Raw genomic sequence first — 26,890 nt, 5'->3', positions numbered from 1 at the left:
GATTTCAACTCCCAGAATTTCCCAACCCTCACATGAGGGCTCTGAACCAGCCCTGCTCCTCCTGAGTCCTCCCGGCTATTCCTGGGCAGTGTGGCCAGCGGCCGCTTTATTCCAAATTCCTGGTTTACTCGGGAGGAGACAGGGGACAATCCCCTACTCCAGTAGCTTAGAGATGGGAAAAAGGGGCGGGGCTAGGGTTTCCCCAGAAGGAGTATCACTGATCCCTGGAGGATTTAAATCTTCATGAGGTATCTCACCGTCCAAGAATAGGCGTGAATCAAAAACGCACCGAAGGAGAAAGGATGATCTTAACTCTCTTATCAGCTGCAGAAAGCTCTCTCTCTTTCTCTCCTCTCTCTCTCTCTCCCTCTCTCTCTCTCTCTCTCTCTCTCTCTCTCTCTCTCTCTCTCTCTCTCTCTCTCTCTCTCTCTCTCTCTCTCTCTCTCTCTCTCTCTCTCTCTCTCTCTCTCTCTCTCTCTCTCTCTCTCTCTCTCTCTCTCTCTCTCTCTCTCTCTCTCTCTCTCTCTCTCACACACACACACACACACACACACACACACACACACAGTGTTACAACACCCCATAGGATCGTCCTTAAAATCAAGCGAAAAACAGTCAACCTCACATCTAGCTTCACTGATGCTCCCCTCCTCCCAAGGAGATACGGGACAAAAGTCAAAAACCGGAGATTCCCCTCCTCTCTCTCTTGATTTTCCTGGCTTCCACCCTTGGATTAGCACCCTTGGATTTCTCCCTAACTTTCTGTGTTTGAAGCCCTTGAAATCGGGTGCCCCCCACTTTCTTTCTAGTCTGCTAATGAGGCCAGGAGCCACGGCTTTTGTCTGGGACGAAGGAGGAGGCCAGACCGTGTTTGGCCCCAGCAGTGGGGGAAAATGGCCAAACCTATCTGTTTTCCCAAATCTTTTCCTTTCAATTTCCCTTTTAATTGATTGGTTTCAATTTTACATTCAAGCGTTCTGGTTTTATTTTAAATGTCATATAATTATTTCATCATCATTTACCTTTTGAGCACTCGTAAAGTTAAGATTAGTGACCGATGAAGGTAAACCCCACTTCAGAAATAGTTAAAGGCCTCTTTTTTAAAATCTCAGTGTGCACAGCCAGCTTGCTTCCCAGTGGCTCCCCTGTCCAGGTTCTTCTAGAAGTCAGGTTGTCAAGCACTATGGAGCAAACTGCTGCTTTGAGAAGGTCTCTAGTCATCTCCAAGTGCTCTGTAGTCAGACTTGTTCTCTAGACCTAACTTTTGAATGGACATGCTTTGGTTGATCTACCAGAGGGCCTTCACCAAGCCAGCAAAAGGTCTGGGCAGCCCTGCAAGGAGAGAATTGGAGTGGAAACAGCAACCCTAGCAATCGAAATGGAGGCTGCCCCCACAGCCATACAGACACTCCTCTTTTGGATCTGGCCAATTCATCTCTTTGCCTAATCTCATCAGACGCAATTTGACCCTTCCTGCTGTAGTACACAAAGCCCCTGCCGTCTCATCTCAACCTCCCCACCAGCTCACAGCCCAGGAGTAGCCCTTGCAAGGAAACTGCAACCCAGAGAAGTCCAAACCTTCCGTCTAACTCAGCTGAGGACCACAATATTCAGTCTCCTTCACCATAAAGATCTCCAGCTCTGCTGCCCTCCTGAAGGGGCCATTTTACCTTGCAACAAAATAATCCCAGATTCAGGGACAATGACCTGCCCATCTTCCCCAAACTGGCCAGACAATCTGGCCCCCAGGATTTTCTGCCTTGTAGACCTCATTGTTCAGGGTCCCTCTTTCTTGTAAACGAGGCACCCAAGGACTGCTATCCTCCGTGTTGTGCTTTTTGCTTCAAAAATCCCATGACAATATTAGGCAGATAAGGTAAAGGTTCCCCCGCACACACGTGCTAGTCATTTCCGACTCTAGGGACCAGTGCTCATCTCCGTTTCAAAGCCGAAGAGCCAGCGCTTGCCCGAGGATGTCTCTGTGGTCATGTGGCCGGCATGTCTAGACGCCAAAGGCGCACGGAACGGTGTTACCTTCCGACCGTAGTGGTCCCTATTTTTCTACTTGCATTTTTACGTGCTTTCGAACTGCTAGGTTGGCAGAAGCTGGGACAAGTAACAGGCGCTCACTCTGTTACGTGGCACTCGGGATTCGACCCGCCAAACTGCCGACCTTCTGATCGACAAGTTCAGTGTCCTAACCCACTGAGCCACCGTGTCCCTTTATATCTATATCTATATCTATATCTATATCTATATCTATATCTATATCTATATCTATATCTATATCTATATCTATATCTATATCTATATCTATATCTATATCTATAAGGTAAAGGTTCCGCCCCACATGTGTGCTAGTCGTTTCTGACTCTAGGGGCCGGTGCTCATCTCCGTTTCGAAGCCGAAGAGCCAGCGCTTGTCCGAGGACGTCTCCGTGGTCATGTGGCCGGCATGACTAGACGCCAAAGGCGCACGGAACGCTGTTCCCTTCCCACCATAGTGGTCCCTATTTTTCTACTTGCATTTTTACGTGCTTTCAAACTGCTAGGTTGGCAGAAGCTGGGACGAGTAACAGGCGCTCACTCTGCTACGCGGCACTTGGGATTTGACCTGCCAAACTGCCGATCTTCTGATTGACAAGCTCAGCGTCTTAACCCACTGAGCCACCGCGTCCCCTATTAGGCAGAGGCCAGGCCCAAATTTGCCACCTCTCTCCTGCTTCCAGGAATATTTCCCCAAAATACAATGTAAATTAGGTAGAATCAGACAGAGGGAGAATCGCATCAGTGGATCAACAATACCCATGTCCCAGGTTGATAGCCATTTCCATTTTCTCGCTCATCTGTTGGTTGCGAGCTTAATCCTCTTTCAAACTCAGTCCCACATCTGCCTGTGTGTAAAGGCACATCCAGTTAGCTGTTGTCAAAAGGATGAAGGATCAAGAAGGAATGTCCATGCCTTAATGGCAGATCATCATGTTTCTGAGCACTTAAAAGGCCAACGTGGGAGGACAAAGAAGAACCTGGAACTCCAGGTGAACAGATCTGCCTATTTTACATGGGATGATAAAGAGAGATCCTGAGTGAAGTTCTGCAGAGTTGTTTTGGTTCACCCCCCACCCCAACTCTCCTGTTCTCCCTCATTGCTCTTTTTAACAGATCTTAACAGTCAGTGGATCTCTGACTTCCTTTCTTGGAGATCTACTTGGTTTGAAAGAATGTACTGGCTTTATAATAATGGAAAAATTCTCCTCACTTCAAATTCCTTCCAGATAACCCCAGCTCAGCAGCTCTTGGGGCTGGTTCCCACATGCACTTATTTCTGGCAAGACTAACCTTCTTCCTTGCCTTGTCCCATCACAATTCAGAAGCCAAATTGCCATTTGCAACCTTCCCCCACCCCCATCGCCAAACCTCCACCTCTGCTCTCTCGTTCCCTCTTTTTCCAGAATTCTCTCCTATTTCCTCCTCTTCGGGGCAAACAAAAGCCACAGGGATGGGTCAGAGGTAGCAGAAAGGTCTCGCTTGCCTGCTTCCCCGCCCCTCCTGAATTCCCAAAACAGAGAGCAGAGTACAAACAAACCAAACTAAAAGTAGCAAGAATGCAGACATCATACTAGAAAAAATAGCTTTTAAAACTGTCCAACCAGCCAAATTCCTGTATGGATCCCAGGTCTTCATTAACATCTCTCCCATTCAGCTCTGTCTTTAAGGGCTTTTCTACTGTCTGGTCAGGGCTGTCACTACAGATAAGGCAGGTGCTACACATGCGAAACAGGAGATTTCCCCCTCCCTCCAGAACTTCCCCACCCCCAAGAGATCCAGAGTAAAGCCGGGGGGACCCTGTTGCAGCCATGCACTGCTAGCTGCCTGCGTTCTTCTTCAACTGGGGCTCCACTTCATTATTGACATTCATTCCTTGAAGCCATCTCAGCTGCTAGAAGAGCAGCCTTGAACCCGGCACTAACATTTCAAAAGAAGAATTGCACTAAGCCTCCGTCCTAAAATGCATTCTCCCTTTCCCTGAATGTATTTTCACACCAAATCAAATATTGCTTTCTGCCCAAATGCACACCTTAAACTTGAATTATGTACTTTTATGGCTGCAAAAGATTATTCTGAAACTGTAGGAAAAGCTAAGGTAGGGGCTAGGGTTAGCTTAGCTCAACTTGCTTGTGGTACCCAAGAAAAAGTCTGACGAATTGAGGCAGGTTGTCCTGTTCCCTTAGAGAGTGGGATGGGTTAGGGTGTGCACTTTTGAATGCACAACTGTGGTGTTGCAGGCGAGCAAGCAGCAGCAATAGACAGCCCTAAATCCGGCAGCTGCTGTGGGTCCAATCTGAAGAGCCTCCTTGCCCAGTTGGGAAGCAATTTTCTCTTTGCTTAACTATCATCCTACGGTGTTTCCTACAAAATCTGAGAATATTTCTGGATGCTACATGACTAAGCCGTTGCTATGGGAACCATTGTAGAGTTTTAATGAATAGGGTGGAGTGGTGCTTCCTTAAGAGTCCAAGGTAAATATCATGGATAAATTGGACGGGTGCCATCATGAGACCAGGTGATGGGCAGCAAGGGAACCCCCTGAGGGCCATCTCTTGTGGTCTCAGCCTGCTGGCCACAGTCCTGCCTCTCCAGGACAAATTTCCTGACAGAGTGAACAATCAACCCGTGGGACAGGTTGGCCTTCAGAAGTTGTGGGTGCTCCATCACTGGAGGTTCTCAAGAAGAAATTGGACAGCCATTTGTCTGAAATTGTATAGGATCACCTGCTTGAGCAGGGGGTTGGACTAGAAGACCTCCATGATCCCTTCCAGCTCTATTATTCTTTCTATAATAACATGTATCCATCCCATCAAGCCCAAAGAAAGTCCAGAATGCTGTGGGATCTCCTGCCATGGGCAGAGATCTAGACTAGAAGACCTCCAAGGTCCCTTTCCTGGAGGGAAGACCCTGGAGGTCTTCTCTTCTCAGACCAGGCAAAGTGGCATCCAGGCTTTGCTTGAACTCTCCAGGGATGGAGTCCCCAGGACTCCTGAAGCCAGACTGATGTTTTGATACTTTGTGGCTTTCTTTTATATACAGTATATAAAAGAGGGTTAGGACGCTGAGCTTGTCGATCAGAAGGTCGGCAGTTTGGCGGGTCTAATCCCTAGTGCTGCGTAGCAGTGAGCGCCTGTTACGCGACCCAGCTTCTGCCAACCTAGCAGTTCGAAAGCACTTAAAAACGAAAGTAGAAAAATAGGGACCACTACGGTGGGAAGGTAACGGCGTTCCGTGCGCCTCTGGCGTCTAGTCATGCCGGCCACATGACCACGGAGACGTCCTCGAACAAGCACTGGCTCTTCGGCTTTGAAACGGAGATGAGCACCGGCCCCTAGAGTCGGAAACGACTAGCACGCATGTGCGGGGGAACCTTTACCTTTACCTTATATATAATAAATTTATTAAACATTACAATTGAAAATATATAAACTAATACAAACTAATAAAAAGAAAAGAAAAAAGAAAAGAAAGAAAAGTGATATAGTAAAGGAAAAGAAATATATAAAAATTCCACAAGAATAAGGAATTTTAGTAACTTATCACTGCTTAAATACAACAAAAGATCTCTTTTCCCATAACCCATCTCTTATCCATAAGCTAATCTTTAAAGCCTCATCATTCAGGTCTGATCAGCAAAAGTCCATTGAAGGTTGCCAGAGATAACAACACATCCATTTTAATATTGATCAGACAAGCCAGTTTTATATTTCTTCCTTTTATTTTAAACAATAGGATCTTTAATCCTTTCAAATATTCTCAGAATTTGGATTTTTTTTCATCATTCCTTTGTTCCTTCTCACAAAATTCTTCAAAGCTTTAACAAATCTCTCTTGTAAATCCAATCTAGAAAAAATATACAGGTCCTTTTAGGGGGGATTGCTTTTTTGTATATCCTTTTTATACATTTTTAATTTGTCAGGTTCATTTGTCTCTCCAGTGTAGCATCTTTTTCCACATAATTCTTGTAGCCTATACTTTTTAAATCCACATTCAAATCAGTCAATGTTGTCATGTAAAACTTGGTTTTCTTAGCTTCTTTTAAACACAATCTATCTATCTAAGTCCATTGTTCACAAATAATCTTTAACACAACCAATGCTAAATATCTTGCTCCACTCTGTATTAGCAAATCAAATTGAAATATTTTTCTCCTTTAAATGTATGTTTAGTTCCTTCTGGTTCTATCTAGGATCCGGCCTTCAAAGTTCTGTCCTATTATATAATTATTTAAGAGTTCAAAACAACCTTCCCAGGAGAAAATTCTTATAACTAATTTCAAAATCTTATTTCAAATCATTAGTCCATTTGTAATTCTCCAAAATCATTGTTCTAATCACTCCTTTGCTGTTAATTCCAAAACAATTGCTCTCCTTGGTTCTTAAGCTTTTATTTAAAACTTCTTTCATTAAGGATTGAAGCAAATCCACCCAGTGCAAAGGTTCGTAATAGCTACAAAATATTAACAAGCAATTTCCACAAGTGATTAGGAAAGGAGGTATACAAATCCAGCATCCTTAAAAATGCTGGCTGTGGTAGGAGCAGAGATGGTGTCCCCTCCTTTCCCAGAGTTCTAAACCTTGTGGTCTCCTCCTAAGGAGCAACCATCTGGAGTGCTCCCCTTGTCCAGAAAGGATCTACGAAAAGCTGGTCTACTCAATGGCTCTTGCCTGCCTCCTGCCACAGACTTTAGATCCGGTCTCAGCAGAACTATTTTCCATTCATCTGGAACTGTTTCATGACTTCTAGGGTCAGAGAATTCCTCCTTATTTTTAGTTTGTCTCTCCCTCCCTCTTCTCAGAATGAGAAAGAATTCTTTGACAAAAGAGTAATCATTGTTTTTAACCATGAGAGCGATTGGCCAGCTGACCGAGAACAGGATGGTGCCTTTGCATGGATCCTGGTTGAAAAGGCTCCCATAAGCCTTCTCAGCCCCAGATGACCATTGGGTGACCAAGGGACTTTTTTGGTAGTATTTTGCTAACATCCAGGCTTTTTGCTTTCTTCTGGACTTTTCTTCCCCTCCGTAAGGCAAATTTCCCCAATTTGGCTACCCTTCAGTTGCATCAGATTTCTATTCCCCAAAACCACCCTGGGTAGGGATAATGGGAACTGAAGTCTTCCCTTGTACCCTCTGCACCATAACTGGATGCCAACAGACTGGGAGAGATGACCTAAGGACACATGTAGACTGGCAGCAGTTTTGCAAAGGTCATCAAGGTGCCTCCCAACATGCACCAGATTCTTGGAAAACAAACCAGAGATGCCAAGCTGGAAGTCGGGGCCTTCCGTGTGCAAAGCACTTTCCTGAGTTATGGTGGCCTTGTCGTATACTCCCTCTGCATCTGGAAGAAGGACGCCTGGAGCCTTGGTGTGGGTTGCCCTAAGAGCAGCTGCAATCCATCAGGAAGCCAAACTGCATCTGCTTTTCCAGCAAGTTCACTGGAGCTCTGTGGAGTTGAGGGGGAAAGATTTTTTTTTTCAATCTTGCCTCATCCTGATCCCAGCACCAGATTCCCCTCTGTTGTGCAGAAGTTCAAACAATACTTTCTCTATTGCTTCAGAAACAAGCCAGGGGAATGATGCCCTGGGAGATTTGTGCCACTCCAGTTATAAACGTGTGTGTGTTTTGCAAAGCCAAACAGGCTGGATGCCATTTCTGGTGCCTTCCTGTTGATGACCTCAAGGTGTTTTTTCAAGAGGCAGCTGGACTTTCTTGTTTTTCTTTGAAGACATTTCATTTCTCATCCAAGAAGCTTCTTCAGCTCTGACTCGATGGTGGGAAATGGAAGGATTTGTACTCCTTTCAGACAGCTGATCATTTGCATTCTTTTAGAGAGTCATTGAGGCCATTTGGAGGTTCATCTGTGTCCTCAGAGTCATCTGAGTAGTGCAAATGTGCATGGAATCTTCTTGGCTGCAGGATGTTTTCACTGTCGAAGACAGGCGCAGGCTGTTGGGGATGAGTCTGCGTGGTCTGCATCTCAGACTGAAGCGCAAATGGTTCCTGTAATCTACAATGTTTTCTGGAAATCTATTCATACTCCCACACCATTTGAAGGGTGTTCATCCCAAAGTGCATAGCTAAATATCTATGGAGATTCTCAGCCATCCAGGTCATGGTCGTCCCAAAGGTGCTTTTTCAGGCAGCAACTGGACTTTCTTATTTTTCTTTGAAGACATTTCCCTTCTCATCCAAGAAGCCTCCCCATCCAGTCAGAGCTGAAGAATCTTCTTGGATGAGAAGCGAAACGTCTCCAAAGAAAAATAAGAAAGTCCTGAAAAAGGACCTTTGGGAAAACCATGACCTGGATGACTGAGAATCTTCATAGACATCCTCCTGTTGGTTAGCTAGAGGGTGAACTGACTGCTTCATATTGCACATATTGCATATTGTGCTTTGAAACAGGGGTCCCCAACCCCCAGGCTGTGGAACTGGGCTGCAAAGTGGTAGGTGAGCCCATGTGCACTTGAAGCTCCACTTGCATGAGTAACAGGTGCTTGAGCTCACAGCTTCACTTGCACGAGTGGCGGGTGCTTCCACACAAATGTCACACAAATAAAGCCGTGCGTGTGCACACACCTACCACTCATCAGAGCAATCCCCTCTCCCCCATTCTGCAAGAGGCCGCCTAGTTGAAAAGGTTGGGGTCCACTGCTTGGAGGTCACTGTCAGTGATAGCCAAAGTTAGCTTGCGACAAATTCTGAGGACTTGGGGAGCAAAATGGAAGAGCACAAGAGGTCCCCGAGGAGGACATAAGTGCTGGTGAGTTGTCTGGCAAGCTTCAGATGACAGTTTTCCCACTTCCTACCTCCTCCCCTGCCGTCCCCCAACAATTCTCTGATTCCCCCCAAACACTCTCTGTGATCTGCAGGAAGTCAGCGAGCACCAGGTGCGTCACTGCTGCTTCTTCCCTCCCAACTGCTCTGGCAAAGTTCATTGAGAAGGTGGTAGACAATAGAGGAAATGCATGGGAGGGGTAGATAGATGTGTAAAGGTAGCTTCCTACCTTCCCATCCACCCAGCTCCCCCCAAAACAACCCTGTCTTGCAAAACCACCAGTCTTCAGGACTGGCATTGTTGCCCAGCCCTGAGCTCAAGTGGGCCACTGCTCTGGATAAGCCAGTTCGGGAGTTGAACTGTAGACCGTCCCCAGTAAACCTGAATTGTGCAGAGTTTGGTTGGGGTGCTGGGTAGGCTTTACCGGCAATGAGCAGACTTTGGAAAGTCAGACTGCACACAGTGGAAAGGGTTCTGTTAAAAAATGTGCATGCGTTTCGTTCTGCAGCATGTCCTTTCTCTGGCAGCTCCTGCCCAGGTTTCTAAGCAACTCTCTACTGTGGAGGGGAGGCTTCTTCAGGAGCTCCTCTGTGGGTGGCCGTTGCTTGATGGATCCCACTCGCTTCTCTTCTCAGTGTAGGAGGCCAACGTGTTTGGATGGGCGCAGTCAGGCTCCCAAGCTCTCACGTCTTCATGCCGTCCCACTGGAGCAGCCGCTCGCAAGGTTGATGGATGGAAGAGACCACAGGGGGATTACACCTGCAGAAGGAAGCAGGGAAGCCCATCATCCAGAGACGGAAGTGACCTGAGATATTTTCTCAAGAAAACTGCAGTTTTGAAGTCCCCTCTTTGGCTCCAAATTAAATATATAAAACTAGCCATATGTCCAGAGGTGCTTTGGTTTATGCCCAATGCCTCCCGTAATCTGTGCTGGGCCCAGCTGGTTCTGTTCTTCAGCTGGTTCCAGGAAGGAGTCTTTGCTTAAGCTCATTTCCCCTTGCTAAAACTGGGGCAGAGCTGACTGAGGAAGACTTAACTCTTCTCCTCCCCTCTCAGTCTTCTTCACTTGACCTTCATTAAAAGCACAGAATCCGGAGACCCGAAAGCCGATGGTCTATGGAGATTCTCATTCATCCAGGTCATGATTGTCCTAAAGGTGGTTTTTCAAAACGCAAGTGGACTTTTGTTTTTCCTTGAAGATGTTTCGCCTCATCCAAGAAGCTTCTTCAGTTCTGACTCAAAGAGGGCATCTGTATTAAGACTGAACATCCCTCTCTCAATGGGGGGGGGAATGCACACCCCCTATCACCTGTTTACAACACAGTCCTTTCAGCAGCTCCAAGAAGGCTCCGCATCCATTTGCACTATTCAGATGGCCCTGAAGGAACAGATAAACCTCTAAGTGGCCTCAACAACTCTCAGAAAGAGTGCTAAAGACCAGAGGACTGCAAGGAATTTAAATCTTTCTATCTTCCATCATTCAGTCAGAACTGAAGAAGCTTCTCGGATGAGAAGCAAAACGTCTTCAAGGAAAAACAAATTCCGGTTGCCTTTTGAAAAAGCACCTTTGTGGAAAAAAACTTATTGTGTAACTGTGACAGGACAAACTCTGTGACGGGTAACCTTGAAGGGGATGTTCACTGGCTCTGGGCATTGAGGTCCTCTGAGTATCCAAGCATTTTTGTAGCCCAAAGTGTCATTGTAGAGCTCACCTAAGATTGCCGAAATATTACAACTTAGCATGCAAGGCCTGTGTGCACCATCCATCAGACTGGTTATTAGAAAATGAGTTGTGCAGCTTAGCTCTCTTGTGGGAGTATTTACAACGGAACAAGCTAGAAAACAAAGGAAGCAGTTTAAATAAGAGTCTGGGACCGAAAACCACAAAGCTTCCCTCCTTTAGGGACTTTTCCTTTCTTTTCTGATGTCTTATTCCCCAACATCCCTTTATATTTCTCATCTGTCCTGACTGGGAATTTGTGTGGATCCTCTTTCTGCTGCCTTCCACCCACACCTCTCCTGGAACAGCTTTTTGGCCTTGGATTTCGACCCTGAGCAGCGTGAGATTCCCAAATCAGGAACCCAGAGCATGAGCAGAACACTTGGATTCCCACAATGGACGAATGGCTGCAAAAGTGGACGGAGTTAGCAGAGGTGGCTAAATCGACTGCTTTGATTAAAGAAAAGAACACAATAATTTTGTTCCTACTTGGAAACCACTTCTGGACTTTGTGCTTGAGGTGTCAAAAAAATGAAGCCTTGATTTGGTGTTTTGCTGATTAGATAGGTTTGTTGTTAGAGAAGAGGCTACTATATACTATCATATAAAAGTTAAAAAGCTGAGGTTATCTTACTCCCTTATTCTACTGCACCAAAAAGAGTCGGAGGTCAATACTTTCCTTTTTCTTTTCCCCGACACATTTCTCTCTCCCCCTTTTCCTCCCTTATTTTCCCATTGTTTTCATTTTTAATTGTACTTTTCTATTTCATACTTTGATAAACTAATAAAACATTAACCGTCCAGGAATACAGAGCATGAGCATGAAAAATAGAAAGCAGAGCTTTCCCAGGTGGAGGAGCGATGGCCCTGCTCCAAGCAGAAGCTCTGCATTGGCCCCCATGTCCACGCCTTGTGGTCTCTTCCATTCCTGGATACAATAAAAGTTCCATTTCTGGCTGCTCCGAAGGTGCTTTTTCAAAAGGCAACTGGCCTTTGTTTTTGCTTGAAGACATTTCGCTTCTAATACAAGAAGCTTCTTCAGTTCTTTCATAACTGAAGAAGCTTCTTGGACGAGAAGCGAAACGTCTTCAAGGAAAAACAAGAATGTCCAGTTGCCTTTTGAAAGGAATCTCCACAGACATATCTGGCTGTATTGCTCGTGCCTCTGGGAAGCTTCTCTGCAATTCATGCTTTGGGGGTCCTTGGCAGGAGCTGCTGTCTTGCTCTATGATGGGTGAGGTGAGGTGTCTGGGCTGTTCTTCTGAATGGCTAGTAGTCCACCTGAGAGAGGTCCATGTTTGGGTAATGGTAAACTTTGATGCCAGCAAGCCAACCCACTCCATATTTGCCTCCAGAGCAGTGGCCTAGTGGGACCATTAACATGCTCAGCAGGCATGGTTGATGCAGTCTGCCTGCACTCACAGGGATGGAGGCTGCTTTTGAGAAAAGCCTTTTCTTGCTCATTGTTCTGGTCACCACGGCCTCCCTGGGACATTGTCTCACCTCCTTCTCTGGCTTCTAGGAACAGTCTTGGCAACCATCTCCAGCACTAGACAAGCAATTGCCTTCTGATTATAATAAGCGCCTCGCTTTGATTCTCCCTAATGCTTCCACCATGCGATTGCCTTCTGAAAGGGGCAGCGGGTCTGCCCACCCCACCCCCCAAAATGCCAGAGGTTTGGAGCCTCCAAAAAGATTTTCTATGAACCCAATAATCTGAGGATAGCTCAGGAGATGTCCTCACAGTCTGTGTGGAATACTCATGCTTCCTTTGCCAAGCTGGCTTATAAGGAGGAACTGTCTGGTGTAGGAAAATGTCCACAGAGTTTGATTCTGCTCTGGGAGGTTGGTTCAGAATTAGCTGTAGACTTGGGGAAGGAGAGTTTGGGTTGTTGTTGTTTTTTGCAAGCCAAGTTGAAATGTTGCTTAGGGCATCAGAATAGCAATAGCACTGAGACTTATCTACCACCCCATAGTGCTTTACAGCAGTCTCTGAGCAATTTACAATGTCTGTATTTTGCCCCCCAACAATCTGGGTCCTCATTTTACCGACCTCAGAAGGGTGGAAGGCTGAGTCAACCTTGAGCCAATCAGGATCGAACTCCAGGCAGTGGGCAGAGTCATCCTGCAATGCTGCATTCCAGTCACTGCGCCACCAGGGCTCCTGAGAATCAGCCCCTGATGGTCCAATTCTTCGAGGGTGCTTGTATGCTCCAGAATTATATTTTGATTTATAGCCCCACTGAAGCCGAACACAGCCCTAGATTTCCTAAGGGCCCAATGACTACCTACCTGTGGCATTATATGAATTGGCATGGGGTGACTCTGGGGTCATTCTGTTCCCGGAAATAGCCACAACCTCACTGACACAGCCCAGATTGTCAGATCTGCCCCAGTCTGATCCCTTAGGAAAGAAAAGCCCTCAACTCCATTTGATTGAAGTGAAAGATACTTTTACTAAAAGTCAGGCTGGATCTGAGTTTCCTGCACATCATTATTTTCTTCATTCACCATTCCTCCCTCGATGACCAGCCCAAATCCAGCCAAAGCGATGCCACCAAGATGTTCTGGGAATACTGAGGTGTTTGGGCTGGTACATTTCCATACTCAAGGTAAATGACCTCTTCCTCAGCTGTCATAAATAAATGTGTGTGTCATAAATAAATATTGCCCATTTGTCCTCCCCAGTCCTTTGATGGCAGGATGCCAGTGAGGCACCAAGCCAAAGATGGTGGTCCTTATATGCTACCCTCCCCTTAACAGGGACGTTAGTCCTGCAGAGGAGAAAAGAGGAGAGAGGGAAACATAACAAATATATGATTACATAAACAAATGACTGGTTTGTCAGGATATTGGTTGTGGAAACGTTTTATGAGGTTAGATGCTTGAATGTGCTTCATGTCCACCCATTGCCTTTCCATGCAACTAAGTACTGGAGTTTCCCACAGTGCTTACGGGAATCTAATATGTCTTTAACTGCAAAGTGCTGTTCACCCTCAATCATGGGAGGTTAAGATAGTGTTGGCGGTAGCGACCATAGTGGGGAGAGGATTTCAGGCTTAAGGAGGCTGCAATGAAAAATTGGGTGACTACGTCTAAGGGATTTTGGCAGCTCAAGACATTGGGTTAATGATTCTCTTAATAGGGAAAGGACCAATATACTTAGGTCCCAGTTTTGGGGAAGGTTGTCTGGATTGCAAGTATGTAGTAGACAGGAAAACACAATCTCCTATTTTAAAGTCTTTAGGTTACATGTATTCTTTATCTGCTTGTTTTTTTATATGATTCCCTTGCTTCTTCTAGCATTTTTCTCATCATTGGCCAGGTGTTTTGTAATTGCATAATTCATTCCTTCAAAGATGCAATGAGAGGGGTGGCTAGGGGAAATTCAGGCATGGACGTAAAGTCCTGTCCTGTAGCTACTTTGAATAGGGTAAAATCAGTTCTGCTATGCATGGAGTTGTTGTAAGCCACTTCAGTGAATGGGAGAAGGTCCGTCCAACTGTCCTGCTGTTAATTAGCATAACACCTTAGGCAGGGCTTTTTTTGTCATAGAACACCCAGAACGGAGTTCTGGCACCATTTTTGGATGGAACCTTGTAAGGTAGGCAAGGCGGGTTGTATGACATGTGTGAGTTCCAGCACCTTTTTTTTTTTACAAAAAAAGCACTGACCTTAGGTATTGTTCTAAGATCCCATTTGTACATTCACAGCCTCCATTGGTTTCCGGATGATGACTGGAACTAAACACCTGAGTTGTTCCCAAAAGTTTTAAAAACTTCTGCCAGAACGTTGAAGTGAATTACACTCCACGATCAGAGATTATTTACTATGGAGCACCATGCAACCTATAGATATGTTCCATAAACAGCTAGGGTGTGTGCAAGAGGGATTTTTTGACAAGACACAAAGTGTACTTGTTTAGAAAAACAGATTGGTTATCACCCAAATATGTTCCCCGAACCTTCGTGGAGTTCTACTATAAAATCCATGGAAATTTCCCTCCATGGGGCATTGGGCTCTGCCACTGGCTGGAAAAGTCCTGGGGTTTTTCCCTGCCATCGTTTTGCCAAGGCACAAACTGGGCAACTGGCTACATAGCTTTCAATGTCTCTTTTAAGTGATGGCCACCAAAATTGCTGTTTGATCAAATGTAGGGTTTTTAGAAAAGCAAAACATCCCACAGTTTTAGAGCCATGGCTTTTATTTAGCGTTAGTAATCACTGACTTTCGGGAATGTATAATTTGGCTCCTACCCAGGCTAGACCATTCTGCATCATACATTCACCTTTGTGGTCTTGGAACCGCTTGTCATTTTCTAGCGCTGCCTTTAGAATCCTCTCTACACCCTTGTCTATCTGGGGCTTCATTTTTGCTTGCACCCAGGTGATTACTGGTGCTGCAAGCTGGTGAGATGAAATGACTAGCCTCACCACTTCTGGCTTAATGCTGTTATATTGTGGCATTGTGTACAAAGCATCTGCTAGAATTTTTTTCCCTCCTGGGCAGTACCACAAGGTGAAATTGAAACGGTTAAAATATTGAGCCCGGCAGAACTGCTTGGGCGACAGCCTCTGAGGGGTTTTAGGGCTTCTAAGTTTTTATGATCAGTCCACACTCAAAAGGTGTTTTTCCCCCTTCCAGGAAATGCCTCCAAGCTAGGAGCACCCAGCATACCGTATAAACCTCCTTTTCCCAGACCATCCACCACTGTTCAGTCTCAGAGAGTTTTTTTGAAGTATAGGCACATGGTTGTAGGGCACCCTGTTTTTTCATTGCAAGCACACTGTCCCCACAGCCAAATCACTAGCGTCTGCCTCAATTATAAATGAGGCATTAGAGTCCGGGGATTTTATTCCCGGCTCAGCTGCAAACAAGCATTTAAGTTTCTCAAGCCCTAATGGTGCAGAGGTTAGAATGCAGTACTGCAGGCTACTTCTGCTGACTGCCTGCTGTCAGCAGTTTGGCAGTTCAAGTCTCACCGGCTCAAGGTTGACTCAGCCTTCCATCCTTCCAAGGTCGTTAAAACGAGGACCCAGATTGTTGGGGGCAACATGCTGAATCTGTAAACCATGTAGCCAGGGCTTTAAAGCACTGTGAAGTGGTATATAAGTCCAATTGCTACTGCTATTAGCATTCCATGGTCCATTTCAGCGGCTGGCTGGGCTCTTGCAATGAAATGAACAGGGTGCCCGACAACAACTGTGTGCCTATACTGCTGTTACAGAGGAGACTTTTGGCACGATGCACTGCACTGCCTCGGAAGATTTCTACCACAACTGATAGCAGACCTACCCTTTATGTCAACTGCTTAAAAAGATGCTGCTCCACAATGAGGACGCGCAGAAATGAAGCTGTCAAGGATGTGAAACTTAACCCAAAGCTCAATGCTGGCATTCTAAAATGTCAATGGATGCAGTGACTGTGGTGTAGGCAGAAGGAAGGGGGCAGGATGGTTATTTCTGTGATGATTAAAAAAAGAAACACTCAGAAAATACTGAAGCAAGCCCGGCAGCCCTAAACGCAGAGAACTGAAGATGAGCTGTTGCAGGGCCATGACCCAGTCAGAACTTTTTTAAGAAGGCCGCAGGCTGAGAGTTTGGCCTCAAGAAGCAAGCCCCACGCCACATCTCGGTTCGCCTAGAATTGAATTTGGAGGTGCTTTGTGGTAACAATTTTTTTCCTTGGTAGCCTGATCTGTAACCATGGTGTCAGGTCCCTACCAGAATGCTGCCATTCCAGAGGGAGGGGGGAAAACTAGTTGGGATTGAGGGTGTTTCTACTTTTGCTTTGATGTTTCTGCATGGGAATTGAGGAGAGGGGAATGAGCCCCCTGGGTCATCTGGTTTGACTCCTTTCCAGCTATCTCCTGCCTGCTAGCAAGGTCATTATCACCTTTTTGACTGGGAATTCTCACAGCATCTTCACGCCAGCAGATTGTCTCCTGAGGGACTGGGCATTGGGGTGGGGTTTGGACAATGGGAAATTCAGCTTAACGTTCTGCAAGGGAACTTCAGATTCTGCCTGACTTCTTTGCAATCACTTTTGGTAAAAGATCCTTTCGAAATAACACTTGTTTCAAGACTCGTGCTTTCCTGAGAAGATAGCTGAGGCGGGACCTTACATTAGGTGGAATCTGCCAAGTGCTCAATCTGGAGAGGCACCTGCCCTACCGTGGGGACCGTGCAAATGATGTCTAACCAAGGCAGCGACCAGGAGGAATTCAGTGCTGGGGGGAAGCCTCTGCTAAGGCCCACCCAGGCACAAGATCCGCCAGACGGACAGAGGAAGCTACCAGCCTTGGGACTTGTCTAAGCCAAGATGGTCCATAAGCATAGGGAACAGAGATGGTTGTGAAGGGCTGGCTCCTCACCAAGGGAGGACCAAAGGGGTCACCCTCACCAGGGGCAGCTGCTGCCATTATCTTAGTTAACAACATTAACTGGGACTGGAATTTCTGTTCCTAAATGATGTAGTCCTAAAGCCCTACCAAACGTGATGGCATTGGTTAGCAACAGGAATCCCAGCACTCAGTCGCAGTTGTTTAACAAGGATTGTGGCTCATTGAGTGAGTCCAGGGGGCTGGCAGGCAGGCAGGTAAATGGCTGCTACAGGTGAGGGAGAGTGTGAGCATCTTACCAGAGTAATTCACATCTTTCTGTGCCAGTTTTGCTTGGAGGGAAGTTTACAAAAGACGATCCTAGGACCAAGGAGTTCTGCAACCATCGTAAGTTGAGTCTGCTGTCAAGGGTCCAAATCTCAATTACATGACCAAGGCGAGTCAGCAAGTGATGACTCCCCTGCTTAAAAACCACTATGGCTAGATAGTAGTCTCATTAAGAAGTTGTAACAGACATTGCCACACAATTAATGGAGGGGAGAGAGAGATTACAAGACAAGACAATATTACAAGACAATATTACTCATATTGCAATTAGCTCTGGTAATGCAGAAGGCAACTGAGAAGCAGAAAAAAAATGCAAACTGATAGGTGAATTCAAGCAGAGGAAGATCACTTTATCTGTTTATGGTTTTTTTTCCTTTATAGAATTATAAAGCAATCCCAAGGCAGCCTTTAAGTCCTGCCAACGCAGCCCCAGGCTAACTGCCACGATCTCAGGAACAAACATGGTTGTTTGCTGGCCTGATTTCAGGGGAGTTTGTGCAGGAGCAAGTTGGTTGTGCAAATTTGTCCATTGTTATCACCATCATGGGACGCATGTCTGAGCAAGATTGTCTCCTGGCCCAAGGGCAAAAGTTAAATTAGATGGCCAAAAAGGATGATCAGAAGCAGGACCCCAAAGGAAGCGAGCGCTAGGCAGCCAGGGCCAAGAGGCCCTTGCGCTCTGTCCAGAAATGGGGTCAGGCAACTGCTCACGATGTGGAGAATTGATCCCACCGCAGAGCAGCCTTCACCTCCAGCCCCAGGAAGTCCCTTGTCTTCACCCAGGGAGCGTGATTGCTGCACATGGCCGAGGAGAGAGTCTGTGCGGGTGGGAGCTGCCCCAACCCGGGCAGAACCATCACAGATGCTCTTAGACGTGACCATGGGGTCACTTCAGAGTTAGGAAATGGGGAACATCCATGATTTGGTTTGTCATTGTCTTTGTTTTGTGGATTATGGCTCCAACTAGACAGATGTTACCTGCACAGCAAAAGCCATCTTTTGTGCAGGGGGAGACAGAAGGAGAGAAGTTACAACCGGGGGAAGCAGCTCAAGCTTGCAAGCAACTTAGAGATTTATGTTATTAAAAATAAAGCTACGCTTGCTTACTGGAAAGCTCCTGGCCAGGTACCCAAACCAACCCCGGTTGTCTTTGCTAGGCCTGGGGCTGGTCCAGCTGCACTAGGGTGGCTCAGCGGTGGGGGAGGAAGGGGGGGGGCTTTGCTTTCAGCCTCCTTAACCGAATTTCGATTGAGTTTCAGAGAGATTGCTAAACTTTGCTGTCTCCTCAAGGAATTAATCCTGTTACAACAACAATATCAATTTAAATAAAGAAATCAATTTTAAGCAGAGGAGCCGCTCTGCTGGAAAGTTAGGAGTAGGTGATGGGGGTGGTAGTCCAGAAGGAGCTCAGCCAGAAGGGGATGGACCAAGATGATGGTCTGAAGGAGTGTGTGTGTGTGTGTGTGTGTGTGTGTGTGTGTGTGTGTGTGTGTGAAAGTATGCTTGTAGTATGTTAATTTCAGCCCACCTCAAGCAACCCTGGAATATAAAACCCATGATGCACAATCCACACCACCATTGGTTAATAATTGCATGAGTTGTACCAGGTGTGATTAGGAATTACCGGCAATGCGGTCCCAGCAGACTCAGAACCTTTGCACCTGGGGGTGATTTAGAGGTCCAGGTCTATCTGTATGTTGGAGCTTTCTTTTCTAATTTTATGGAACTCTTTTAAAATAATTATTGTGGATTCTCCAGAAGAATTGTTTAGAATTTCGAATGGGGAATCAACAGCTAAATGAATTCTGGAGATGGGTCTGTGATGCTTGCCCACCTTCAGTGGTGGATGCAGGTCCATTTTCTCTTTCTGTACTTGCTGGTGAGGCACAGGGTGACTCTGCACAACTCCCAGGGGGGTGGGGTTGCTAAAGGGGCCAGAGGTGGGTGATGACGTCAAGGAGTCCCTTATTGCACAGAGAGCTCACTGTGAGCTGCTGGGCTGGCTTGGAGCTCAACCACCTTGGTTAAAAATTAGGAATGGCAGTACTTTAACCTTGCGCAGGGTTGTAGAATGACCTGAAAGGATGGACGGTGACTTGGCATCCTCTTTCTCCACTGCTGGAGCCAGGCCAAGAGACCGTGTTATCCTGAGATGCAGAGGCCTTCACAGTCCTGGCTGGCCTGGTCCAGCATCCTGGTGCTTACGAGAATCTTACATCCCCACCCCGTTTTTTTCCCCTCAGGGACTTTCCGAGGAATCTGCAAGCAGATCAATCATTTTCCAGAAGATGGTGACTATGAACAGGACGCTGCCGAGTATCTCTTGCGTAAGTTGAGGGATCCTGATGGGGTAAGAAGCGGGTGACTCAGTCAGGAAAGGCTGTCTCATTCACATGTGGGGCAACCACACGGTGGGCCCAATGGGAGGGGGAGTCAAATTGGGGTGTGCCCAAATCCTGTTTTGCAACTCTTTTCTAAGCATTCTAAAGCAGTGAAATAACGACTGAAGTTTACCTTTGTTCCTAATTTCTGTTTTCCAATAATCGAGGGGCTGACACCAAGAAGAAGGTCCATCACCAGAAGTCAGGACAAGAAGCAACGGAGGGAAACTCCTCAAGGAGAGAAGCAACCTAGAACTAAGGAGAAACTTCCTGACAGTCAGAACAATTAACCAGTCGAATGGCTTGTCTTCAGAGGTCATCAGTGCTCCATCACTGGAGTTTTTTAAGAAGAGACAGCCATTTATCCAGAATAGTAGACGGTCTCCTACATGAGCAAGGGGTTGGACTAGAAGATCTCCAAGGTCCCTTCCAACTCTGTTATTCTGCTGGAGCAGATAATCCAAATAGTGTCTCTAGCCTTTTTCTCAAACCCAGCACGGGTGATGCACTAATACCTCAAAGTGGCTGGATTGCTCTGCTGAAAGAGATAACAGTCTGATTACACCATGCAGGGAGGGTGGTCAAAACAGTCAAGAATAGAATAACAGAGTTGGAAGGGACCTTGTAGGTCATCTAGACCAACCCCCTGCCCAAGCAGGAGACCCTACACCATTTCTGATAAATGGCAATCCAGTCTCTTCTTGAAAGTTTCCAGTGATGAAGCTCCCACAACTTCTAAAGGCAAAACTGTTCCATTAGTTGATTGTTTTTGCTGCCAGGAAATTTCTCCTTATTTCCAGGTTGAATCTCTCCTTGATCAGTTTCCATCCGTTATTCCTTGTCTGGCCTTCAGGTGCTTTTAAAAGTAGATTGACCCCCTCTTCTTTTTAGCAGCCCCTCAAATATTGGAACACTGCTGTCATGTCTCCCCTGGGTCTTCTGTTCACTAGACTAGCCATGCCCAGTTCCTGCAACCGTTTTTCATATGTTTTAGCCTCCAGTCCCTTAATCATCCTTGTTGCTCTTCTCTGCACTTTCCCCAGAGTCTCAACATCTTTTTTACAGTGTAGACACCAAAATTGATTGCAGTATTCTAGGTGTGGTCTTACTAAGGCTTTATAGAGTGTATTAATACCTCACGTGATATTGACTGAATCCCTCTGTTGATGCAACTTAGGATTGCAGTGGCTTTTTTAGCTGCCGCCGGACACTGTTCACTCATATTTAATTGATGGTCCACTAAAACTCCAAGATCCCTCTCACAGTTGCTGCTTTAAGCCTGGTTTCACCCCACTCTATAGGTCAGGTCCCCAAATCCTTATTCTTTTCCTTGTATATATACTCTACTTTTAGGGCCTGCCATTCTGCGGGTGGGGGGGAGGGAGAGCTTTGTATTAGCTTGGGATAACTTTCGCTTTCTACTCTCTCTTCCTGCCTCTATCCCTTTGAGAAAGGAGTGTGTTTCCCTTATCAGGGTGACTGTGCCAGTTACCCGCACATCGTGCCACCTGTGGATTGGCTGGATTTCAAATGGACATTAAGACTTTGGTGGGAGGGGAAATATTACTTGTTTAACTCTTCCGTTTCAGTGGGTGTTTCCCCAGATCTCACTTGACTTCTTCCCTACTGTCACTGACCCCTAATAAAAGCATCCTTTTGAGACAATGCCTGTTTCAAGAGTTCTGCTTTCTTGAGTGGTTAGTCTAAGTGGGTCCTTACCCTATATGTGTACTTTGGGTTTTTCTTGCCTAAGTGTAAGACGTAATCAAAGACTCTGTGCACATGTGACACCTGCAAAATGGACTTTGACTGCACAGTCACCGCTGCCATCTTGACCCCTCTGCAGATGCTCCTGCCATGCTGGGGAAGTCTCTGGCCTGCAATGGCCTTGATCCCTGGGCCAGCTGCAGCTGCCCTCTACTGACCCCAGCCATCTCCTTTTCTCCCTCCAGGTGCCGTAAGAGCCTCTAGCATCTTCCCCCTCCTCAGCGTGGGTCTCCTGTTCTTCGGGGGACTCTGCGTGGCGGCCAGTGAGTTTTACAAGAGCAAACTCAATGTCATTCTGAGCGCAGGCATCTTTTTTGTTTCCGCAGGTGAGTTCCATTTTTACGCAATTCACCATGTTTGACATCAGCCTGGATCATGAAATAAAGTTGCAACGTTAAGTACTATGATTTCATATTGGGGCATTTTCCATATAAATAGAAGTGGATCACATAGCAGATTATAAAAAAAACCAAGCTAAGATACAGAAGGGGGAAAAGACATGGATCACACCTTGCACTAAGCTATGATTTGTTTTAACAAGCCACAATGATTGTTTTCATGCTTTAATTCATAATTCATTGCTTAAGCCACAGCTGGCTGTTCTTAGCACTAAGCCCTAACAGCCTGCAGTCACCATGATTGATCCAATAAGGTAAAGAAATCACATTTGGACATTGCCTGTGCGAAGCTAGACAAGGGAAAGCATAAAAAAACTGTTACATGAGGCCAGTTTTCCGGGCTTTACGATTAACAAACTGCAAAAGTAAAAATAAACTCAAGTCTGGAATTGCAAGACTCAGAAAACAGTGTTTTCACAAATAGGGGGCTCTGCAGATGTCACAAAAGGAGGCAGAAAGAATGACATCATATTTATGTTGCCCTTAGAATGTTCATATATGCCTTTGTATGCTTGTGACATGTTTAATCACGGCCTCCCACACTTTCAAGGTCTCATCCGTGGAACACCACCTTGTCCCCATAACTGAAATGCCTTTACGTTTTCCCTATTGCTTCTCCCATTCCACGTCTGAACCTTTGTGGCCTTTTTAACAGAAAATTCAGATGCAACTTTTTAAAAAACAGATTCAGGAGATGCTGGCCCACGCTGGACTTAGAGCAGAGTTTGTCATCCATTGCTTGTTCTTTTTCCTCTTGAAGTCACTTGAATTTTTATTTATTTGTCATATTTAATAACTACCCAGCTCCCTCATGGAGCGATTATGGGTGGTGACCCACCCCATTGCTGGTTTTCCTATCTGGACAGTGGTTTGATGATCTGGGAGGGGGTACGCCAAATACTGTCCCCCTGTCATGATACGATCATCACCCCCTACGGCTGGTCTTCCGATACGCTACCCCTCACCGCTGGGCTGCAGAGCCGACCAGGTGGTTCCGCCCCAGGCGCCTAATGGATCCAGAACGGTTCCAGACGGCGCTTGGGTCTATACCTATCTCCCTCACCCACAGCCCGGCTGATGCCTTGGTGGAGGCTTGGGAGAGGGCTGCCACCGAGGCACTTGACCGGGTTGTACCCTTGCAACCCCTGATCTGGCGCAGATCCCGATGGGCTCCATGGTTTTCTGTGGAGCTACGGAAGATGAAACGTCGGAGACGGAGTCTGGAGAGCTGTTGGAGATCCAGCCGGTCTGAATCCGACCAATTGCGAATAAGATCTTTCACTAGGTCTTATCTCGCAGCGATGAGGACGACGAAGTCTAATTACTTCGCTGCCCTCATCGCGTCCGCAGATAATCGCCTGGCCGCCCTGTTTAGGGTAACTCGTTCCCTCCTTTCTCAGGAGGTGAGGGAGGAGCCCTTGCAGGGGCGGGCCGAGGAGTTTAGCCAGCATCTGGTGGACAAAATCGCTCAGATTCGGACCGGTTTGGACTCTGACTGGGTAGAGTCTGACGGGGAGGAATCGAGCAGTCTTGAGAGTATTATCTGGACTGAGTTTGATCCTGTGACTCCCGAGGAGGTGGACAGGATTATGGGGAGGCTGAGCTCTACCACCTGTTTATTGGACCCGTGCCCTTCCTGGCTGGTTTATTCAGCTCGGGAGGAGAAACGAGGCTGGTTCCAGGCAGTGATATCTGCTTCTTTGAGCGAGGGTGTCTTTCCCGCCGCCTTGAAGGAAGCGGTGGTGAGGCCCCTTCTCAAGAAGCCTGCCCTGGATACAGCTATTTTGAATAACTATCGTCCAGTCTCCAATCTTTGCTTTTTAGCGAAGGTTGTTGAGAGTGTGGTGGCGCATCAGCTTCCTCTGTTCCTGGAGGAAACTGATTATCTTGACCCGTACCAATCGGGTTTCAGGCCCGGGTACAGCATGGAGACGGCATTGGTCGTGCTGGTGAATGATCTCTGGCGGGCTCGGGACAGGGGTTGTTCCTCTGTCCTAGTCCTATTAGATCTCTCAGCGGCTTTTGATACCATCAACCATGGTATCCTGCTGCGACGTCTCAGGGGGTTGGGAGTGGGGGGCACTGTTTTGCGGTGGTTCTGCTCCTACCTCCTGGGCCGTTCGCAGTCGGTGTTGATGGGAGGGCAGAGGTCCTCCCCGAGGCCTCTCGTTTGTGGAGTTCCTCAGGGGTCGGTCCTCTCTCCCCTCCTGTTCAACATCTATATGAAGCCGCTTGGTGAGATCATTCGTGGTTTTGGGGTGTGGTATCATCAGTACGCCGATGATACCCAACTTTTTCTTTCCACCCCAAACCAACTCAGTGATGCCCTCGACATGATGTCCTGTTGCCTGGAGGCGGTTCGGGTTTGGATGGGGAAAAACAGGCTCAGACTCAATCCTGCCAAGACTGAGTGGCTGTGCATACAGGCATCTCGAGTAAACCATTCTATTCCATCTTTAATGATGGGGGGTGAGGTGTTACCCCCCGTCGATAGGGCTCGCAACTTGGGTGTCCTCCTGGATTCACAGCTCAGCCTTGAAGATCATATAGGAGCCGTGACCAGGGGGGCTTTTGCCCAGGTTCGCCTGGTGCACCAGTTGCGGCCCTATCTGGACCGAGATGCCTTGCGCACAGTCACCCATACGCTCGTGACCTCCCGGTTAGACTACTGCAATGCTCTCTACATGGGGCTGCCCTTGAGGACCACTCGGAGGCTTCAACTGGTGCAGAATGTGGCCGCGCGAGTTGTGATGGGGGCTCCCCGATACTCCTAACACCTCTGCTCCGCGAGCTGCACTGGCTTCCGGTTGCCCTCCGGGTGAGATAAGGTGCTGGTGATGACCTATAAAGCCCTAAATGGCTTGGGTCCTGGATATCTGAGGGAACACCTGCTGCCGGCATCAAGTTCCTTTCGTCCTGTACGCTCCCACAGGGAGGGCCTTCTCAGGGTCCCGCCGGCAAAGGATTGCCGGCGGGCAACACCCAGGGGGAGGGCCTTCTCTGTGGGCGCGCCTGCCCTCTGGAACCAGTTACCCGTAGAGCTTAGGACTGCCCCTGATTTTCGTTCGTTCCGCCGGGACCTGAAGACCTGGCTCCTTGAGCTTTCCGGCCAGGACTGAGGATTTTTTAATTTTTTAACTTATTGTAATTGGGTTTTTAATCAGAGTTATAGGGGTTTTAGATTTTAATTAAGGAAAATGTAATCTATTTTAATTTGTTATTAATTTTTGTATTGTAATGTTGTTTTAATTGCCTTGTGAACCGCCCTTGGTCCTACGGGAGAAGGGTGGTATATAAGTTTAATAAATAAATAAATAAATAAATAAATAAATAAATAAATAAATAATAAATAAATAAATAAATAAATAATACCATATCAAAAACAAAAGGATAAGGACATCCACTGGCTCTGTTGGTTCCGTGGAAATTCATTATGGCTCATGAGAGATGAACTTCCCTCTCCATGAGGGATCTGTTGCTCCCCTTCAGAGTTTTGCACAAAACAGATCCAGGCCACATCTACCATATGTGGACTTCCCTCCCGGTGTCAAAAACTATCAGGAAATATAGTTCTCCTGGTATCACAACAGAAGCACTTTGCGGGATCTCCTCCATTGCCAGGGAAGTCTGGATGAAGGAGGATGATCCTAAATAGATCCAGGCCTTGTCTTGATCCAGAAATACCATGCACACCAGCTTCAGGCTTGAATACCTGGCCGGTGATGATTGCTTTCTGCCACTCACCTCCAAGTGGTGAAGCAGACGGGTTGCATAATGGAAATTTATAAAGTCACAGGAAAGTCACTGGAGACCTATTTATGGTATTGATACTAGAAAGCTGTCTGCAGTTGATCTGTGTAAGAGGTGGTTGGGGGTTCTGGGGATTGAATTCCAGAATCTTAAGGTTGCCAAGACTGAAAAACATGGATCAAGAGCATCAGAAAGACAGTAACTAAAGTTACCACAGATGCTGATCTTGAGTGTATCACTTTTTTCAGACTCCAGAGCCCCAATTTATGTTGCGCCACTCTCTGGTCTTCCTTTCAGGGCTCAGCAACATCATAGGGATCATAGTTTACATCTCGGCCAATGCGGGGGACCCCGGGCAGAGTGACTCCAAGAAGAGCTATTCCTATGGGTGGTCTTTCTACTTTGGTGCCCTCTCCTTCATCATTGCTGAGATGGTTGGTGTTGTTGCTGTCCACATGTACATCGAGAGGCACCGCCAGATCCGGGCCAAGTCTCACTCCGTGGCCCTCCTGAAGAAATCCACCTTTGCCCGCTTGCCCACCTACCGGTACCGGTTCCGACGGCGATCCAGTTCCCGCTCCACAGAGCCACGGTCGAGGGACCTGTCTCCCATCGGCAAAGGCTTTAATACCATCCCGTCCACCGATATCTCCATGTTCACTCTTTCCAGGGATCCTTCCAAGGTGACTATTGGGACTTTGCTGAACTCAGAGAGAGATCACGGTTTTTTACAGATCCACAACTCCCTCCCCAAAGAGTTCAAAGAATCTTTGCATAACAACCCAGCCAACAGACGAACCACGCCCGTCTGAGCCGAACCTGTCCCTGGATGGCCTTAGATCGGACTGTTGGAGATGCTGTGTACAGAGGTGTATCATTGAGACTGCATGTGTGATCCGCCCTTCCCTTCGATGGCGTAACCAGCAAAACCTTGTTTTTAAAGAGTAACCCTTGCTGTGCTCCCTCTCCACAGGCAGCCTAGATCTGAACCGGATGCCCTTCGGGTTTCATATCCTAAACTGCCAGTTGTTTGGCCGAGCGGTTGCGGCCTGGGCCTGAAATCATCGGGGCCCTCAAGAACCCACCCTCTTCATTCGGTTGCCAAGGCAGAAGATTGGGCTTGGCCTCGTGCCTGCTGAAAAAAGGACCCCAGGAATGATTCTGGGGGTGACCGCTCAGAGGCCCATCAAGAAGGCGGGAAGTGGTGCTGGGCCCCATGGATTTTCCTCCCCCACCCATCCCACTCCCTACCCCACCCCCATCACCACAAAAACAGCCTTGGACTGTGGTCTCCATCCAGACATAGCATCGGGGGGGCGGGGGGGAATCCAAGCATGAAAACGGGGAGCCAAGTGCTTCTGAAAGACTTGGGCGATGCCC

The 26,890-nt window shown here is 47.0% G+C and overlaps 1 protein-coding gene across 1 annotated transcript in view; it reads left to right on the top strand.

Annotated features, from left to right (window-relative positions):
• The window catches only part of CACNG3 (calcium voltage-gated channel auxiliary subunit gamma 3), a gene marked incomplete at its 5' end in the record, with an annotated part of 85,170 nt that extends 58,574 nt beyond the window's left edge, over nt 1–26,596 (top strand). Inside the window, 3 exons of the mRNA XM_081337795.1 lie at nt 19,458–19,541; nt 21,548–21,688; nt 25,808–26,596. Coding sequence (XP_081193921.1) covers nt 19,458–19,541; nt 21,548–21,688; nt 25,808–26,322 — 740 coding nt within the window. The 3' untranslated portion in view covers nt 26,323–26,596. The remainder of the gene's footprint in view (nt 1–19,457; nt 19,542–21,547; nt 21,689–25,807) is intronic.
• Between the last annotated feature and the right edge of the window lie 294 nt (nt 26,597–26,890).

This window comes from Vipera berus, assembly GCF_964194415.1.
Source record: "Vipera berus genome assembly, chromosome: 13".
In the NCBI taxonomy this organism is placed as follows: Eukaryota; Metazoa; Chordata; class Lepidosauria; order Squamata; family Viperidae; genus Vipera; species Vipera berus.
Note: the sequence above shows the minus strand (reverse complement) of the source record. Positions and strands in the feature narration are given on the sequence as shown.